Below are 20,275 nucleotides of genomic sequence, written 5' to 3' on the forward strand. Positions count from 1 at the left end.
TACCTCTCTCCGTCGTCAGTGGACTAAAGAAGGACTTTCCCACCAATGAATTCCTTGCAAACCCAGGAAACCAAAAGGCATTGGTTATTATGGAAAGAATCCCAGCCTAAATGGCATGGCTTTTTTGTTTTAGATACAGATTTCTTTATTGAGAAAACTTTAGTGTTTGATAGCCTTGGGCTAAGTCAGAGAATCCTGTGCAAGGTATTTGGTGCTTGTCGGTGTACTTGGTGGGTAGGAGCCTTAGGAAAGGACATGAGCTTGAAGTGAAACCAGTGTGCTTGACTGCTCAGGAAGCTGGGGTAAGAGGACACTGTATCTTTCTAAATTTTCTCAATGCAGGATGTCTTTGTGATGATAAACCTTGCATGTTTAGGAAAAAATACACTTCCCATCATGATCAGAAGCCATTTGCTATATTCTGTATACTAAACTTTCACCTCCATTTTTTGCAAGTACTTTAAAATTAAATTACCGTGTGCGTACAAAAATTCAAGCATATTTATGGCATTAAGGCTCCCATTAGGGAGTGAGAGCCTTGGTTTTTTAAATTGTTTAAAGATTATGTCATTACTTCTGGCTCCATTACAAGCACCTTGGATGCACGCCATTCCCATATCTCTTAGGGCTTTCTCATTCCTCTTATTTAACAGTTTTGAGCTTTCTAGAATAAAACTTACATTTTCTATATAATTCACAAAATAATTTAAATGACTCCAGTTTAGAAAAAGAAGTTACTTTCTTATATAATCTTGTAGGAGTAAAGACCAAAACTAGACTCTAGTCTTTTGAACACCCAGAGTGCTAGTAGCATTAATTATTCATCAGTCTGGATTTCAGTTCCTTTATTTAGCTAGATTGTTACAATAGAGTTGTAATTCAAATACAATGAAATATGTGAATCTTAAGAATATAGTGTAGGGGTTGGGGATTTAGCTCAGTGGTAGAGCGCTTGCCTAGGAAGCGCAAGGCCCTGGGTTCGGTCCCCAGCTCCGAAAAAAAGAACCAAAAAAAAAAAAAAAGAATATAGTATAATGAATTTTGCCCAACTCTATCCCTGTGTACCTACTGACCATGTAAAGACACATGTAAATATTTGAAGCAGAATAGGTGTCCTGTGTTCTTTTCCACCAGTAACACTTTCACCTAACATGCCTCACAGAGGACTAACTCTAATTCTGTGTGCTATCAATGTGAGTTAGATCTATCTGATTTTGATTTTCCTTTAAACCCATTATATTTATTCTTTCTGTGCCTTTGTTCCAAGGCTGATCTTGTGTGTAATTTAGCCATAAGGTTGTGTATAACCATAATGCAGTGAGCTGGGGCTCAGATCTAGGGCATTGTGCATACTAGATCATTCTGCCTCAGTCCTTGTTTTGTTGTTGTTAACAAAGCCTGACTAATTGGCCAAGACTAGCCTTAAACTTATGATCCTCCTATGTTTGCACGTTTCTCTATGCCCAGGCCCCCCACCCTCTGTGTGTGTGTGTGTGTGTGTGTGTGTGTGTGTGTGTGTGTGTGTGTGTGGTGGGGGATTTCAAGACAGATTTTCTCTGTATGGTCCCTGGCTGTCCTGGATCTTGCTCCGTAGACCAGGCTGGGGCCTGCCTCTGCCTCCCATGTGCTGGAACTAAAGGTGTGCACCACCCCACCCAACTAAGCACAGAACCCTTTAGCCAGATTATTTGGTTAACTGATGTAACAAATCCCTGTTCAGTAGTACTAGACGGGGCCTTCGTCATTTTTATATTTGGCATTCTGAGAACTTATCATTTCTGTTTATAGTGGCTTTGTGCAGACAGAGTGTTTAAAGAGAAAGCTTCAATCATGTACAGGGTTTATTAATATAGTAATAAATGTTGTGTTTTAAAGGTGTGTGTGTGTGTGTGTGTGTGTGTGTGTGTGTGTGTGTGTGTGCCTGCCTTGTGTTTATTTATGTCTGAAGAGGGACTGTAGTATAGAGATAGGAAGACAAGCTGAAGGAGTTGGCTCTCTCCTTCTACCGTGTGGATCCAAGCTTCTCAGACTTGTTGGCAACCACCTTCACGTTTTGAGCCATCTTGCCAGCCTCAGCATTTTGTCTATAGTTATTTTGGGGGTGAACATGCTCTGTAGTCCAGTGTGACGTTAAGCTCACACTCCTCCTGCTTTAGGTTTCCGAGCATTGGGCCCCCAGGTGTGCACCACTGTGTAGAACCAATGACTTTTCATGCGGCCTGGAGACTGAGCGCCCATGGCCTCAAGCATCCTAGGCCAGTGCTCTACCACTGAGCTGCATGGCCCAGGTTCTCCTCTCATAATATAAGGAATGTGCTGTGTGTCCTTTTACCACGAGTTCCCTGGGTTTTCTTCCTTTCTTCTTTCAGTCACTGAATTACTAAATCTATCGTAATGAGGATCTAGGATATAGGAGTTCATTACATGGAACTTGTTTGTTTGTTTTAAGTCTTGGGATTTCATTTTTCTTTTCTCCTTCAAGCTTTGTAGGAAGTGAAGCAACATGATGAAGAGATTCAACTCAGAACCCATAATAAATGCTCAGAACCATTTCACTAGTATACACTGCTGCAAAATTTATTCTTCCCTCTGGACACCATTATTCTGTACTTTTCCTCTTATTTTCTTTAGTACCAAACTCAAGATGAGCTTACGTTCCTTCAGTCCCTAAAAACAATAGAGCAGAAAAACAATAGAGTGTCATACAACAGGCTCACAAGTTAAAAGTCAGACCAGTGTCAGTTAGCAGATATGTCCCCATTTCCTTAATTGTGTGGCTTTAGGTGGATCACTGACCTGTGTATCAGTGACCGTGTGTGAAATGAGATAACAAAAGGGTCACCCTTTGCTGTCTTCCTGCTGTAGTACGGCAGTGAGATGAGCTTACACATGCAAACCCTTTGCTAGCCTCTGAAGTAGGCAGCATGCTGCAGCAGTGAGAACATTGCTGGGCTGAATTGCAGTTAAGGAGTCGGTAGAGCACTTGTAGAGCACATGCAAGGCTCTGCGTTTGTTCCCTCATACCACTATAACAACAACAACCACAACAAGTTCACTGTTGTCTTAAATATATGCAGAGATGAGGGCAGCCCTTCCTTAACCAAGTGTGTGCAGCTACCTGAAGCCCCTGCTGACCCACAGTGGGCCTCCTCTGACCACCACGCTCCCAGCCTGCTGCGGGCCAATTGCCAGGTGCCTGACCAGCCCCCAGGCGTACGAAGTAAGTGGCATTCATTTAGTTATCCCCTTGCTGCTCGTGTGTTGTGCAGATTCTTGCTGTATCCCCAGGCGTGCCTCAAACTGAGATTGCAGGCATGTAGGACCTTGCTCCACAGTAAGCAGCTTTTATTTACTAATCCAGTTCTTTAGCAAGTTCACTGTAGCTGTTCTGTGGGCTAGGCTGCTGGTTTTATTTTAGCTTCATTTGAATTTCTCTGTCTTTGAGGTATAAAATCCAAGAGAGAAAATTTGAGCACATTTTGTTCAAGTAGAACGAAAATTCACTGAAATGGGTAAATAGAGATAGCAGGTCTTGAAAATACATGGATTCCTTATAGTCTAGTGGGGCATTTTAGTAGGTCACTCATTGTGTTTGCGTGCCAGCTTTAATTTATCTGCCATACGGGGCCTGATTTCAGCAGTGGGTCTGTAGGTTTCCATGTCTTTATTACGCTCATCACAGTACAGTGGATGCTCCAAACAAGGTTTCTTAGATTTAGCTACATTTATTTAAACTTAGAAATGTGATATTATGGAGCTTCTCTTTCAACAGAAAAGAAATCGTAGTTGAAATAGTCTGCCACCCCACACTGCTTTGCCGGACTGTTTGAATGTCTGGGATTTAACACCCATAACATTGGGACTTGGGGGAAGTACACCCATGTCTGGTCCATGACACAGTAGACAGAAATTAGGGTGCAGATACTTTCCCTATCTACTAACATGATCTATGGTTTGGTGAATATGACAACCAAGAAGAAAGTGAAAGATGTGCTAACTAGTCTGGATTCTAAAATGTCAACAATTTCCCCCCATGTTTAAATATTCTGTGACATTTCCTGGGCTTCCCTACTGCAGCACCCATCAGTTTTGAAGGCTATAACTTTAGAAGCCCAGTTAGTGGGAAGCTGTACCGAAGCAGTGTAGGCACGGACCCCTCCTGTGCAGTTTGTTAGAGCAGATTCCACAGAGAGAGTGGGAGGGCAGTGTAGGGATGGCACCTGGGCCAGGGCAGCAGCTAGTAGCTTTGGCTTGAGTCATTTGACAGATTGTGCTTGTAGTGTGGGGAAACTGCTCTGTGCTGCCTAATCTCCCTCCCATGTGGTTCGGGCTCTGCCTACAAGCATTGTTCTTTGTCATTGTGCCCCATGACTCTCCATAGGCACGTTATTGGCTTAGGCAGAGGCTTGGCTCTCAGACTCCAGAGACCCAATAACACAGCCAAGAGGTCCATAGCTGTGTGTGTGTGTGTGTGTGTGTGTGTGTGTGTGTGTGTGTGTGTGTGTGTGTGCATTCATCTGTAATCCCATCACTTAGGAGGTAGAAGCAGTAGGATGAGGAACCCAAGCTCATCCTCACATACAGAACAAGCTAGAAGTTACCCTAGGCTAAATTGAGACCCCTGTCTCAAACAACAATAACAAACAAGTGAGCAAAAAAAAAAAAACAACAAAAACCAAACAAACTTGCCACCAGCAACCTTTAAAAACTCACAAACAAAAAAGAGACAACTGTGTATCCTGTGGATATCGAGCAGTGTGACATATCACTGTATGAGTCTCCTGCAGCTGCTATGACAGATGACAGACTAAGTGGCTGGAAGTCTGAGGTTAAGGCAGAGGCAGGATCGGTTCCCTCCATGCCTCCTTAGCTTCTGATGCTTTGTTGTCTTTGGCATTCCTTGATGTCTAGATGCTTCAGCACCACTTGGTGTCATTTCTCTGTACATGTGTACCTGTGTCATGTATGCTGTACAAACAGTACTTACAGTGACTGTTTTTTTCAAACATACTTTTACACACAAATGTGTTCAGGGGTATAAATTATAAGTATGTAGAATTAATTTTAAAGAGATATTGCTAGATCAAAAGGTGTGTGCCTTTCACATTGTTTCCAGACCTCAAATTTGGAAAGCAAATGAATTAGAAAGCGCTAAAGAGTCCCTACTGACCTGCAAAGTAGCCGCAGAGCTTTGTTTTAATCAAATGACTGACAGTAGTCAGGTTTATTGTTCCTAGTTACATATTAGATAGGAAGTGATTTCAGCTGATTAGTGCTTATGAACTTACCTTTTCAATTGACTTCTTTATTTTAATCTTTGAGTAGTTAAGGGAATTTCTAGGAATAGTAAATTTCTGATAGCAGAAATACACACTCAGACACATACACAGGCATGCACGCACATATACACAAAATTTACCAGCAACTCAACATGGAGTGCTTATGTTGAATGACATTCCAGACATTTCTATATCTACATACATGCTTTTTTCTTCTCCAGATAGGCCTGTTGACTCCCCCCCCCCCATTTTATAGAACTGTATCAAGTACACTTTTTTTGGAAAACTTTTTTCATTAGAACCAAAGTTTATGAACCTGCAAAACAACTGTGTGATGAGTTTCCATGTGTCTCCGTGTGTCATGATGTGCTGTGTGGTCGGAATAGGAAACACTTAGTCTTGGAACTTAAGGACATGTGTCTGTTTCCCTGCTCCCTGGCCCCAGAGAAATGACTTTTAAAGACCCATGAGGGCAAATTTTTAATGTGCAAGAGCGAGTGCTACTTGCAAGCAAAGGGCTATGGGGCACACAGGATGGACACCCAATGTAGAGCTGAAAGATCAAAGGAGCCTGCCAGGAGTGAGTCATGCACAGACTTGATGACTTGAAAGGGATGGAAGGGACAGCATGCCTACTGGCTGGGAGGTAAGAGAAAGACTGGAGAGAACAGTTGTCAATGCTATAGTCCACCCTGCACAGCAAGGGGCTGCTGGAGCAGGAGGGGCAGCTGGTGCTGGGAGGCAAAGCTGAAAGGAACAAATCACATTGTCTTTTATGTCAAGCCTAGGACTTGAGATTTTTATCCTGAGTATGGTAGGCTAGTAGGGAAGCATTTTAACTAGGTGTCCTCAGATTACCTCCTTTTGGGAATGGTTTTCTGAAGAGCTCGCCTTACCTTACCACCTTGCATAGCATGATTCTTTCATTGCTTAGCTGCTCTTAAACCTTATATTTTTTGTATTCAGAACCAGGAGCAGTTGAAAGATGATGACTCCGATCTCATTCTCAATGATGGTGATATCAGTTTGACGTATGGGGATTCTACTGTGAACACAGAGTCCGCAACAGCCAGCGCCCCAAGGAGATTTATGGGCACCAGTACTGAAGATGCCTTGGATCGGGAGCTTACATTTGGGGACCACGAACTGGTCATTCGTGGGACACGCCTGGTTCTTCCGATGGATGATTCTGAACCTGCATTAAATTCATTAGATGACACAAGACACAGTCCAGCCTAAGCGTTCTGATACTCAGTTAGTGGTTTGTAAACTTTGCACATGTGATTGTGAAGAAATGTGTACTACCTACAAGTCCTAGTGCATGTCTCTGAATGTGTAAGCTATATAAATGCCGTTTATATGGCATAGGAAGAATATAAATACCCTGTACAAGGCAGATTGTGAAAAAACTGTTCTCTTAAGTTTTGCTGGCTGTATTACATTGGCCAGATGTGTTTTAGAAACTTTCTTTCACAGTGATGTTGTGTTTTCTGTTAGTTTTATGTTTCAGTTAAAGTATAAAAAGTGACGGATTGCCCCTTTCTTATATTTATCTGAGTACCAAGTTCTTGTGATGTGAGTTAATTTGTGTGTGGCAGGGAAGGGGAGGGAAGGGGGAGCTGTTGTTCCCTCGGGAACCCAGGGAGGAGAGGTTCCTTTGTTGGAAAAACTTTTGTTGATTGCTGCTGCCTTTGTCGTGACTTTTTCTTTCCCTTTTCTCTGGTGGCCCTTTGTGGTGCAAGGAGCTGATGGCATTTTGATCTCACCCCATTCAGGTTGGGGACTGAAGTGGGGGGGCCGTTTTTCCCCCATTGATGTGAAAGAACAGATTTCTTGACTACAGTACATTGATGCTCTGAGAAAGTAGGCTACAAATGACCTCCAAGACCTTATTTCTTTCCTTTCACACCAAGACCATAGGAATTGCATCCAGCTGGCTCAGCCAAAGAACAGGTGTATATCATTCAGGGCACTTGTTACAGATTTGGGGGCGCTGGAGCAAGTGGACATGGGGCATAGGATGGGGGTGTTGGAGGTCTTTCTTCCCAAATATGTAAATATCTATACCAGATAAGTGAAATAGGAAAAGTAACTGCTGCTTCATTTTGGATTATGTTCTTTGTGTGGACAGCCAGCCTTGACATCCCAAGTTTTTTATATCAACGCAAATCGCTGCTCTTTAGCAGCCAAACAGGAGCAAAATGTAAAATTTTTAAACTCATTATGTTTAGTGGTCACTTGTGAGTTGCTAGTTGATGTTAAAAGTTAATTTATGAACCCACAATTGTTCTGTACTACACCAGAGGCAGCCCGAAGGGGAATGCAGTGCTCTGCAGTGTCTTTGAAGGGGTTCTCTTGGTGTGGAGTGGGTGTGCTTGTCTCCATTGTCCTGTTACCTAAGCCGCCGTGTGTCATTTTCTGATGGTTTTTTGAGGAAGAGCACAGAACAAATTTTCATTTCATATTCATAGTATGAAAGTGGTTTCTACTGTGTAATGCTGCAAATACCCAAAGGTACATTGAACACCTGGAAGGGGATACTTTTTGATGCTGATTCTGACCTGTTCCTGATTCAGGAGAAAAAAGTACAAATGTGTATTTTTCTCCCTCAGGTCCCAGTAGCATTGCCTTAAATCTAACCCGATTAGAAACTTGATTACTTATGTGATGTTCAAATTTTCCACTGGGAAGAAACCTTCCAAACTAAAGATGCACTTACTCTCAAAAGGGTTCTGTGCCATTGCCAACACTCCTTGAAATTTTAAAGGAATTCTCATGGTGTACCCTTCGTGGCAGCCTTGACTTTTGGCATAGCCATTTGTTATGTAGTGGTAGTGACTTTCCTGCTATGCAGGAACTCCGCCTGTGAAGTGTACGTTTTATATGATGCGTGGCTCTTCATGCAGTAAATAATTTCTTGTTAATGTATGTTTGAGGGGTTTTGAATGTCAGCATCATTGACCCACAAAATCATTCAAGTTGTAAAAGGGTATCCAGTGATTTAACTACTATCTTTTTTCATTCTGTCAGGTTACTGAGCTCACATTATGAAAATGGCTATAAATACTTAGCATGACAAATTCTGTAACCTGTCTCTTTTTAGCATGCATAAGATTGCTCATTAAGGAAACTGATAACGCTTGAGTCCACTAAATCTGCCTTCAGTACTTTATCAAAGGAGAACGAAGCTGGTTGTACTTATGTATTCATCTGGAAGACTTTTTCCCCTCTCTTGTCTGTGTACAACATCCCCATGCAAAGAGAAAAGCACCTCTGTTGAGACAGTCATTAGGATTAAGCGCCTCGATGAGCTTTGATGAAGTACAGTGAGTTACAATCGTGCATGAGTGAACTGCTCGTGGACCTGTGTTTCTGTTGTTCGTGGAACCTACATGTTTGATTGACTTGAACATTGCATCTCTCAGAGTTGTTTTTTTAAGATCTCCTGGCATTTATCCTAGTCTGTGTTTGGCAGCGTGCTGTTAAAGTACTAGACTTCTAATCTTTGTGTGCTTTTTCTTTTCCCTTGGAGTACTTGGAAAGATGTTATAGTGGTTTCTTTTAGGAAAATCTGTCATTAAAAAAATTATAGCCTTGCAAATAACCATTCACTGGTATTCGAGTCCCAGTTTATTCTAGAGAAACATAAAGAATGCTGACTTCATTTATTTTTCTACCTATACACATACTGGGAAAGGGGGAGGACTGGCGTTTTAAAAAGAAACATGACAGAAAACTTATGAGGTGGCAGAATTGGGATGCTTATGTATTTGCTTATGGTCACAATTGTACCATTTAAGAAATACTGGTCAAAACCATCAATTCCATTACATTGATTTGTAGCTTGTTAGTGCAGTAGCAAGGAATGTCATGAAAATAGTTGTACAGCAGACAGGATGGTTGTGGACTCGGTTAGGTAGAAAGGTAGTTTCAGGTTTGCCTGCAAAGCATGACCATATAAATAATCATTCATGATAAAGGTGTGTCCCTCTTTGTACATGAGATGTTTTGTGAGTTAGAGTTTATATTACTCAGGATTCTCTAGAGGACTGAAACTTACAGATTTTATGTGATTTAATTAAGAAAAAAAAATCCTCACGTTTGCCCAACCGTGTCGGTTTTAGTTAATTCCAGATGTAGTCAAGTTGACAACCAAGAATAATAACATATGTGCCTGTGCACATGCATACACAACACACACACACACACACACACACACACACACACACACACACACACACACACACACACTTTATTAAATGGCTTACACGTTGTGGTCCATATGTTCCTACAGTAGCTGATTACTAATGAAAGTTCTAAGAGTTCACTAGTTATTCAGTCCTTAAGGCTAGATGTCTCAGCTGGTGTTCAGTATGCACCAGAATCCCAAAGAAGTCGGTTCTAATGCCAGTGGAGGAATGGGTTTGCCAGTAAGATCAAGCAAGCAAAGAGCAAATGCTTCCTTTTTTCCTAAGTCCTTTATGTGGGCAGCCAGCAGATGATATGGCCCCGATTAAATAAAGGTGGATCTTACCACCTCAAAGATCCCGATTAAAAGTGAGACTTCCTACTTCAAATGGTTTAATTAAAGTCCCTCACATGTGTGCCCAGCCAGTTGGGCTTTACTTAATTCCAGATACAGTCCAGTTGATAATTGAGAATAACCATCACAGAGTTGGCCAACAGCAGCCTTATCCAACCTGATTAATGGTACAACTAGTGCTTTCAGTTATGGCTCCTTGTCCACTCCAGTCTGATTACTCATAGTTCAGTCACTGGGGCACAGGTGGGAGACACTGAGACCCATAACACAATTTTGCTGTAAACCAACTTCTTTTTATCACTGCACAGAACCCCATATTAGATTTGAGTAAATGCCTTGGTTAACCTAATTTAGTGCTGCTCAAATATGAGGACTTGAAAGGATAGATATTTTGTATTTGAAAATTTGTGGCAGGAATCTCTTATCAAGAGTATGGTTACAGGGTAAGACTTGAAAATAAACTGGAAATGTTTTAATTTTCAACATGAGCATACCCTCATCTTTCAGTTGAGACAAAGGTGCAGAGTTTACATAGCTGGTAACCCATGGGACTACGACTCAAATCCACCTTCAGCCGGGTTCCGAAAGTCCATAGTCTGTTGTTCAGTTTTTGAAACAGGACCTTACCATAAAGGCCAAACTGGCTTTTAATTCACTGTGTAACCCATTCTGGCTTTGAAACAAATGAGCCTCCCATCTCAGCCTCCTGAGAGCTGCGATGTCAGGCGTGTACCACCACACTTAACAGTGCAGTTTATTAACCACTACTCTCACGGCTCCAGGCACAGGCTCCATGCTAATCTCTAAGTACAACCTGAAGGTGAGGCAGGGGGTCGGACCCTTCAAGCCAGCTGCCCACCAACTGCTTTCATCAGGACTGGGGAAGAAGGCACAAAGCCTCAGCTCTGTCCTGCATGTCCTGCCCAAGTTGGCTGCCTTCCACGAGTTTCTCTGGATGGGAACATTCTGACACCCTTAACCAAGGGCTCCTCCTGTATCTTGTCCAATCTGTGAGTAAAGCTGGCCGCAGTGCCTTACACTCCCTTACCCTGCCTGTTACCCTTTTCACCAAAAGCCTCGCTTTTGTGCCAGAGTATGTGACCATAAACGATGACTCTGAGTTTATAAAAGTCAGGTTAGTGTTTTCAAACGCCCGGACTGTGGGGTTAATACAGAAATAGGTTCAAACTCAGGCCCAGCTACTGAGTGTGATGCCTGACCTCATCAAGCTTTGGCATTTCTCCTTCTTGTCTGTTCAAGGGTCCTGAGCTCATAGAGTGAGCCACTTACAGAGGGCATAGCAGCCAACGACTGAACAGCAGCCTCAGCTTTGTGCCAAGAACTGTACAGCAACTGTCACCCTTCTCTTTGGCTACTTGGGAATAACTTGTGTAAGAAGGACTACTTGATTTTTACTGGGGGTAAATGTTGGTTTTAAGTAGTAACTTCAGATGTGATCGAAGAAAAGCTATGACCAAAATGTGAGAACCCTCCCCAGAGTGATAGCAGAGGCCCTGTAATCTGGAGAAACAAGGGCTGGTGTTTCTGATAAGGGGATGTTTAAGTTTAGATCTCAAGAGTAATTCGAGGGGCCAGCTGAGTGAAGTGATGAGGACCGTCCCAGGCACAGGGAAGTGACATTCCTTTAGTTGAGTGACAAAACATACACTGCTATGTAATTCAGCAAGAAACAGGAGAGCTATTCTCACAGCACTTGCAAATTAGTCGCAAGGACAGAATCCAAATTCCAGTGTTAACAAAAGTGGAATGCGCTCCCTGAACCAAAATGTAACCCCTTCAACCTCCTGCCTGCATGGGGGTAAGATGACTGACCCCCTTCAGTGTGTCACCTTAAGGGCCTTTGAAAAGAAGAGCTGATAATGGCTTTTCTAAGTCTTTGTATCCTCAGGCTAAATAGCCTTTCCCTTTCCATTTTCCCTATACCTGAGACCACCTCGGCTTGCTTAGTGTCTCTGCGTGCATCAGCTCCTCTTGAGACTCATCGGGAAGACTGAGTCAAAGGCACCCTGCTTAAGACTACACTTCCTTCAGAGAAAGCAAACCATTGAGTGCACATACGTGAAATGGTTAAAGGGTGGATGATTAGCCAACAGGAAATGGGACAGAGGGCAAAGGGCACAAGGGGAGGAGCTGAGAGTGGAAGAGGCAGGAGAGCCTAAATAAAAGTCAGCAATCAGTAGGGTCTCAAATTGAACCCCGGCCTTAGCTACATCTGGGAGCAGCCTGTGGTATGTAAGATCATCCTGTCTCAGAAAAGCAAAACAAACAAACAAACAAACACACAAACAAACAAATGCACAAAAAGAACACCCAGCTAGGTAGAGAACAAGAATCCTTCAGAGTAGGTGCTCAAAGCATTTTTGTTGACAGGAAAAGTCTTCTTGTCCTTGACTCAGTTGGAAGGCGAGCATTGTAGAACTGGGGAAGCACTTTAGAAAGCTACTTGAATCTCTGAGTCTGGTTCTTTAGAACATTCTGACAGGTCAGAGACTCGGTGAGCATTTCTTGAGCTCTTACCATATGCCAGGCACTGTGGTAGGTGGGTGGACTATGATTTCAGCTGCAAATAGCCGCCAGGCCTATTAGGGGATCAGATGAAGTGATGTCCACTAAAGCAGTCTGACTGAGGTTGGATATTCTGTATGTTTTTGCTAATGAGGTGCTATTTGAATATGATATGGAAAACACTTCCCAGACTGCAGCTCCAAGGACTGCTTTCCTTCATAATCTCCACTTCAGCACATTGGAAGGCTCCCAAGCGCCTGCCACAGAGAAGACTGAGAGCTGCCTTACTGGCTGCTGCTATCATAGCTAAAGCCCCAAGTCCATGAGTCCATTTTCCGGTTTATTCTGGTAACCAAAATAGTGTCTCTCTTTTTTTTTTCCTGTGAACCTACATTATAGTTGTACCTTAGGAAGCCCTGCTCTCCATGTTCAGCTTGAATACTAAGTTCCCCATTGGTGCTGTCGGGTAGGTACTGGGTCCCTCTGCAGACACAGAGCTTAGCTGTGCATGTCATTTCTTTTGTAGTGATGGAAAAATATATCAAAAGCACTGTGAGTACTTCTTAGAAATGAGACTTACTTTTGCCCGTTCTGTTGGAGCTGAAGTGGTTCAGTGGTTAGCTACTGAGCCTACAGAAATGCTTGAGAAGCAGTCAGTTCTTGGTTGCTTTGGGAGCCATGAGATTTTGCTGCCTGATAGTTGTTGTCCATTTGAGTCTCCTATACATAGCTGTGTTCCCATGTGACTCAGACAAAAATTATATGAGCTGCTTTTCTATCCGAGAAATCTGGAAGACTTCTGTCAGATAACCAGAGTTGCCCCCACCCCCATCTCCATACTGGTTTTGTGTGAGAAGGCAAGATAAAGGCAATTAGACCCCCTGGGGAGCTATAAAATTGTGTTTTTAACACTTCAAAAAAGACCTCAATAGAGCTCTTTTTTTATTTTTTTAAACAGGAGCCAGGAGTTTGATATTTAACGAGTTTGGCCAACCAGTGTTTTAAATTCTAACTTGGCAGTCCACAGACCATTAGCGACTCATCTGGGCTGAGATATTAGCCAGGCTGCGGACAGGAGAAACACAACTCAGAGGTGTTTAAACCATGGTTTGGGCCTAAAGGAGACTGCAGCAGACTGGATAAGAGCGTCTTAGCGGTGGGGTATTCGTTAGAAAGAGGTTGTTAGGTGGAATTCTGCTCGTGCACTTTGCTGCACAATATAAGTCACCAGCAATGTCCACCCAAAGGGAAGTGAGGAGTTAAGATTGCCAATGGTGTGCTTTTGAAGTGGTGAGGTTATTCTGGGCTATACAAATGGGCCCATCTGAATTCCACAGGTCCTTAAAACTCATGAACTGTTCCTGACCGTGGTCAGAGAAGAAGAGCTCATCACAGCCACAGACCTGGCTCACTTTGCAGATAAAGGAAGGTGTCTAGAAGCCAGAGTGTGGAACACCAGTGGACTTAGATTTTTGAGCCACCAAGCTGGGAAATGACATGTGGGTATTGTTTTAAGCCACTAATCTTGTACAAATTTGTTATGGCAGCCATAGGAAGTTAGCAGACTGCTTGTGAGGGAAAGAACATTGTTTCTGTTATTGTCTCTTTCAGAATGTCTAACTTGTACCAGGCATTCTGCATGGGACTCAGCACAGAGAGAACCGAATCGGTCACAGATAGTTGAGTAGGGGAGAATAAGAGCCATACAGACAACTGTGATATAGACCAGGAGGACCATGGTGGAGAAGAGACCACGGAATAGATACTAGCCTGGGAAAAGATGGGCATTTCTGAAGAAGACCTGCCATTTCTGTGACTTTGATCCAGTTGTATCTACCATCCCTGTTACAGGCTGGTAGGAGTCTCCCTAAGCTACCTTGTCCACTCTATTCTTGAAAGTGGCAGTGTATGGGGGACAAAATCATCCATGGTTTTAAGAAAGTTCACTCTCCTTATTTCTGTGGTTACTTGGATAGGGACAAGAATGGGCATAGAAGTGATCATTACCAAGCTTGGCCAGTAGTTTGTATTAGAGAAATGTCAAGGAGGACAAAGAAAAGTAGATCTGGGAGCATTTAGTGGATAGAGTCAACCATAGTTATAGGTTAAATAAGATAGTTGGGGCTGGAGAGATGTGTCGGTGGTTATAAAGAGAAGGGCCAGTAGTTAAGGGCACTTGTTTTTGCAGGGGGTCCTCCTCCTGTTCCCAGTCCACACAAGGCTCTTACGACTGTCCATTACTCTAGTACCTGGGGATCTGATGTTCTCTTCTGACCTCTGATAACATTGCACACTTGATGCACAAACACACATTCAGGCAAAGACTAATAGACCAATCTCTAAATGGGAAGCTTAAGTGAGGGGGCATAGTCCCACGATCTGAGTGATCCAGATTGGGCAAATGGGTGGAAGAAATGGCAGTGAGTAGGCATTTTAAAAATATATAAATTTAGACTAAGAGATTGTGAGATGTGCAAGTAAAAACAAATGTAAATTTGCTTCTGAGTCAGATACACACATCGTACACATACACGTACTGCATGCCATGTCTCATTGTGGAGGCTTAAAACAGTTTCAAAGTACAAGATTAGAGACCAAGTAAAGAGAAGAGGACATAGAAAAGAAGTTGGCTAAGAGTAAATACAAATAGGAAGAATACATTTTAGTGTTCTGCAGCACAATAGGCTGGCTATAATTTATAATAGTCCATTATGTGTTCTTCACAAATGTTCAAAGGCTCCAACACAGAAAGTGATACAGAGATGGAAAAATGATTCACCCTGATTTTTCACCGTATACCGTTTTCATGCATTGAAATATCACACTACCGCAGAAGTATATACAATTATTATGGTAATTAAAATAAAAATAGCAACTTAAAAGAAATAAGAGAAAGGAACGAGGGCCCCAAATGAGGTTGGGAAAGAATACACGCTTCAATACCATCAGGATCTGTGAGCTATTCTCCGTTCTAACCTAGGAACATCTGGAGCTTTTTCCTCTGGGTAGTGTCTGGGAAAAATAATTGCTTTAACCAAAGTACAATGGATGGAGGAAAAAATAAATTACTTTCCCTCCTTAGAAGAAACAGAGCTTCAGAAGTTCTCAGGGATGGTGGGTGGTATTAGTAGGAACTTTTAAAAGTGTGCCACTCTAGAACTTAGTGCATCCATCACTGATCTTAGCAAGAAGAATGAAATATATATGGTGGGCTCTGTTCTTAGCATTTTCCTATAGCGTCAAGGGCCAGAGAATGAATATTGGATGTGGAAAGGAACCACAGCTGCTTGGCTAGACTCTCTCTGGTTCTGCGGAGATTTACATGCGAGCTGAGCCTCCCTTACCTTTCTTTCACCTTCCCCAAATACTCTTGGAACAGCTTCTAGCCCACCAGTGGAGTGGCCAGTGCTATGTGTGCTCTGATGCCCAATGCCATTCACAAGCTTCAATCATCAGAATCCAGGCTGACACTTTCGGGGAAGTTTGAGCCAAATAGCAACTGGTGGGAGAGACTTCATTGAACATACCTGGATCCAAATGCTGTAGAAATTGATTTTTGCTTCTCACTAGAAGAAAATGACAGTACAGCTTATTTTTAAAAAGCATAGAGTCCTCTATATTAAGATGAAGGAAACATCTGGTTTTTTGTTTTCTCAATCTTTATTAATTCATCTGAGGTGTGAGTCACCAGCTAACTCAGCCAATGTTTCCAAACTTTGTTGCCTCTAGAACAGTTGGGAAAATTCACGTTAAAACTACCTTGAAGGAAAGATGATATACAGAGAGGTAGGGGTGAGTGTGTGTGTGTGTGTGTGTGTGTGTGTGTGTGTGTGTGTGTGTGTATACACACCTATAAAATGTCTGTCTTAAGTGATTTTTTAAAATTGCTTTTATGTTAAACTACGACCACATTGCCTTCTAGGCAGGAATTTTTATTCTTTCACCTAGAATTGAGGACCAATATACTGAATATATGTTCACATACAGTATATGTTCATATATTTATATATATACTATTTGACCCAGACTCCCTAAAGTGTCAGCCTAGATTCTGATGATTGAAGCTTGTGAATGACACTGGGGCATCAGAACACACATAGCACTGGCCAGGGCATTGTTTACTCCACTGATGGGCTAGAAGCTGTTCCAAGAGTATTTGGGGAAGGTGAAAGAAAGGTAAGGGAGGCTCAGCTCACATGTAAATGTCCACAGAACCAGAGATGGTCTAGCTATATATATATATATATATATATATATATATATATATATATATATATATATATATCTCAGAGCCTCATAAAATAAGCCCTTTACTTAAGAAGACAACTTTGTTGACTCACCTTAGCGTTTCCCAAATACAGGGCAGTTAGATATGCATCCCATAGAGATGCCAAGGAATTATAATATTTCGTATCTCTCCACTCAAGAGACAGTCCACTTGGACTACTACCAATCCTAACATGTAAAGGGCCGTCAGAGGAAGATATCAAGAAAGTTAAGGTGTCTTATTCCTAAACCTGAACTCTACCCCAGTGTGGGTTAGTCAGCCAAGCTATCTTCTCAGCCCCTCTGCCTCAAGTTGACAGTAGGCCAATGGTTTCAGTCCGTGACAAAACTGGCTTTCCTGGGTAATAATGGGACCATGCATTTGCTCTCATTATTCTATGTTTTACCCAGCTCTGGCCCGTTGGTGGGGATGTCAGTAGTTGGATTCAAAGCTCTGTCTTTCATAGGAGATCAATGGTTTCATTAGCATGCTCCATCCCTCTTCCTTTCTTCCCTCCTTTCTTTCTTTAACAGACTTAGTGCCTTCTACTCTAAGAACTGAAAATACCAAGGTGATTAAGTCTTTAGGTTATTTTCCTTGTAAGCGAAAACCCCAACATTTGTAAAGAATGTAATCACAATTAGTGTTCTCATTTTTCCTATTCCTCAGCAGATTGACTTGAGATACAATACTGGCAAGGGTAATGATGAATTATCAATTAGGGTTGGGTCTGGTCCAAGGGGGAATATTTTGACAGTCTACTTTAACCATATAAGCAATAATTCCAATAAAAAGTTTTATGAGGTGTTGTTACAGATGTAAATGTTTCCTAAAGCTATCACTTGAGTTGTAAATCATGTTCTTGAATTCATACTAAAGTCACCTCATTAAATAACAAGAGGAGCTATGGTTTTCACATAAATGTTGGTCTCCAGTGACTTAAAAAAGGAACAAAGTGAGAGAGAGAGAGAGAGAGAGAGAGAGAGAGAGAGAGAGAGAGAGAGAAAACTTAATTCCTAGCTGTGTGTGGCTCAACTTCAAGAGTTGAGTATGACAGGAGTATGAAAATTTCCCTTACCACGTCTTTTTAGCTTGCATTTCCAGACCATCTCCTCCAAAAGTTTCGTCTTCCTAGACCTGTCTTATTCCCAAGAGAAAACAGAACTGGAGAAACAAGACAGAGAATGTCTTTTAAAAACAAAACTCAGGTTTATTGAAGTAGGATTGACAAACACCACCAGAGTTAATCGTTTCCAATATACAGACAGTTCTGTGCATTTTGAAAAGTGTACGCAGACATGTACCTGTCATCACAGTGAAAATATGGAGCATTTACAACTCTCCAGAACATTCCACCATGCCCCTTTGTAAGTTAACCCCTCTCTCTCTGGCCTTATACTTTTGACAGCCTGACCTGTTTTCTGTCTCTGTAGTGTTTTGCCTTTTTCCAGAATATCATAGAAACACAATCACATAGCATGGAGCCCTTTGCAATCTCTCCGTTTTTAAAACTTTTATCTTTTATTATACTGTATTTTCTGTTTTACATGTTGGAGGCGGTGTATGCGCCACGGTGTATGTGGAAGTCAGAGGACAACTTTGTGGGTTTGGTTTTCTCCTTCTGTGTGTGTAGGAATCAAACTCATATCTTCATGCTTGGTGGAAAGTGCTTGACTAGCTGGGCCATCTTGCCAGCCTTCTCTCAGTTGTAATATTAAGAATATTATTTTTCAGGTAATAATATATCTTCATTGTGCTAGCTTTTAAATATTTACGTAACAAAGAAATACCAAGATTCTTCACTGTGATAAGCATGGGAGTGCAGCTGTCTCTTTGGCTTGCTGGTTTCATTTTCTGTGGCTACTTAATTGCCAGTGAGAATTCCTGAAAAGAAGCTGTCCCTGTCTGCGAATCTAAGTTATGGTTGAAACTGCAATTGTTTGGGAGGTTGGAATGTTGCAGGTTTGGAGGCTTATTGCCTTATGTCAGGATGCGTTTAGCCTCCTAAGTAGCCATTCCTCTATTTCTGGATCAGAACTCGCATCAAGTGACTAAAAGATAAAGAGCCTTTGAGAATCTATTAACTTAGCAGACCACTAGCTTCCATCCACCCCAAGAGCTTAAAAACGTCATCAGCTAGCATCCGAGGCCTGTAGAGGAGCTTCCCCCCATCTTAAAGTAACCATCAATGGATTTTAAACTTGCCTTGGCCCATGACATACTTTGCTTTGTAAAACTATAAAACTTAACAAAACTGCTTCTACATTGGAACATGGAATTTGTAGTAACCTAATTCTGTGTTCCTGGATCGTGGTCACTCAAGTTTAGCTCCAGAATAAACTAGCCTTTATTCCCTTGAAGGGGAGAGCTGTTTTCTGCATTGCTGTACTAACAGTGGGCTTGCTAGACTGTGCTAGGTTGATTAAAAAAAAATAAACTGAGAACTGCCTCCCGACTTTGACCATCATGTATATGCCAGTAGACAGAACACCAGTGGTGTGCAAGCTCTACTCCTTATTATATAGCATGCCTCGCATGCGGAGCTGGGCCAAAGCTGCATTGTTAGGGAGATGTAAAGTGCAGAGGAGTCTGCTTGGATGCTGCTGTGATAGGCACACAGACCTGGGAATAAACAATCTGTGTTGTTTACCAGGAGACTGCTATACCTGCTTCACCTGCCTGCTCTGTCTCAGGGTTGGAGAAGACTTGAAAGTAGCAAGGTAAGAGCAAAAAGAGACTGCCTGGGCCACAGACGACCAGCAGGAAGGGGAGTGAGGGACAGGGAGGGTGGCGGGTATGATCAGGGGCGTTTAATGGTGCCCACACATAGAATAACATACTGAAATGTATGATTTTCTAAAAAAGAAAAAGGAAAAGAAAGAAAGAAAAAAGAGAAAAGAAAAGCAAAAACCCAGTAATCCACTGTGGAAAGGTGAATTACATTTTTTTTAAAAAAAAAGAAGCAACAGAGGTAATTGAGGATACAGGAAGGGCAAAGGACAGCAGTTAAAATCGCTATCAGCTTTCCTTTTGTTCCTAATCTTTAGCTAGGTCACACAGGTGACAATAGCAGTTAGTGACTGCTGACTCTTCTAACCTGGGCCAGGCACAGGGTCAGGTGCTTCAAGCCAGGTTACCTTAATGGAGTCTCACAATGGAATCTCTGCACTAAGCATCATTATCACTCTCTTTCTGGCCAGGAGGAAAGGGGCTGGGAGCTTGGAGAGGTGCTTTGAAAGTGTGGTGACACAGTGAATTGCTGAGGTGACAGTGCTACTGTGAACACCCAACAGTTAGAACTAGCTCTTTTGTAGACATCCTAAGACATGACTGGTGCCACAGTTCGCCCACAGCAGACCATGAGCCCCAAGACTCAAAAATGAACCGTGAAATGCAGATTCCTGAAGGCCTCCTGGACTCTGGGGATCTGCTTGCTGAAAAGGCCTCGAATAGCCGGGTTTCCCATCCCTCTTGTTCAAGGCTTGTGAAGGTGGCTCCTTGGGTGGTGGGGAAATGATGTGCTTGTGCTTGGCTCCATCTTTCTTCCCACAAATGTCCTTAACACTTTACATTTTTGGAACACTTTGGTGAAGCAGCTCGGATGTGGTTGAGAGCATTTGTAGTGTGGGCCAAGTCAAACCTTCCTTGGGAGGAAAGCTG

At 42.3% G+C, this 20,275-nt stretch overlaps 1 protein-coding gene across 4 annotated transcripts in view; it reads left to right on the forward strand.

Moving 5' to 3' along the window:
• The window catches only part of Slc9a6 (solute carrier family 9 member A6), a 56,073-nt gene extending 47,183 nt beyond the window's left edge, over positions 1 to 8,890 (forward strand). For 3 of the 4 annotated variants that reach the window (XM_087599690.1, XM_087599688.1, XM_087599689.1), the window contains 2 exons: positions 3,115 to 3,220; positions 6,246 to 8,888. In XM_087599690.1, coding sequence (XP_087455816.1) covers positions 3,115 to 3,220; positions 6,246 to 6,518 — 379 coding nt within the window. In that variant the 3' untranslated portion in view covers positions 6,519 to 8,888. Of the gene's footprint in view, positions 1 to 3,114; positions 3,221 to 6,245 lie in introns of all 4 variants that reach the window. The other variant, NM_001419592.1, reaches the window with a different exon arrangement.
• Positions 8,891 to 20,275: the final 11,385 nt, after the last annotated feature.

This window comes from Rattus norvegicus, chromosome X (assembly GCF_021556685.1).
Source record: "Rattus norvegicus strain SHRSP/BbbUtx chromosome X, alternate assembly SHRSP_T2T, whole genome shotgun sequence".
NCBI classification, from domain to species: domain Eukaryota; kingdom Metazoa; phylum Chordata; class Mammalia; order Rodentia; family Muridae; genus Rattus; species Rattus norvegicus.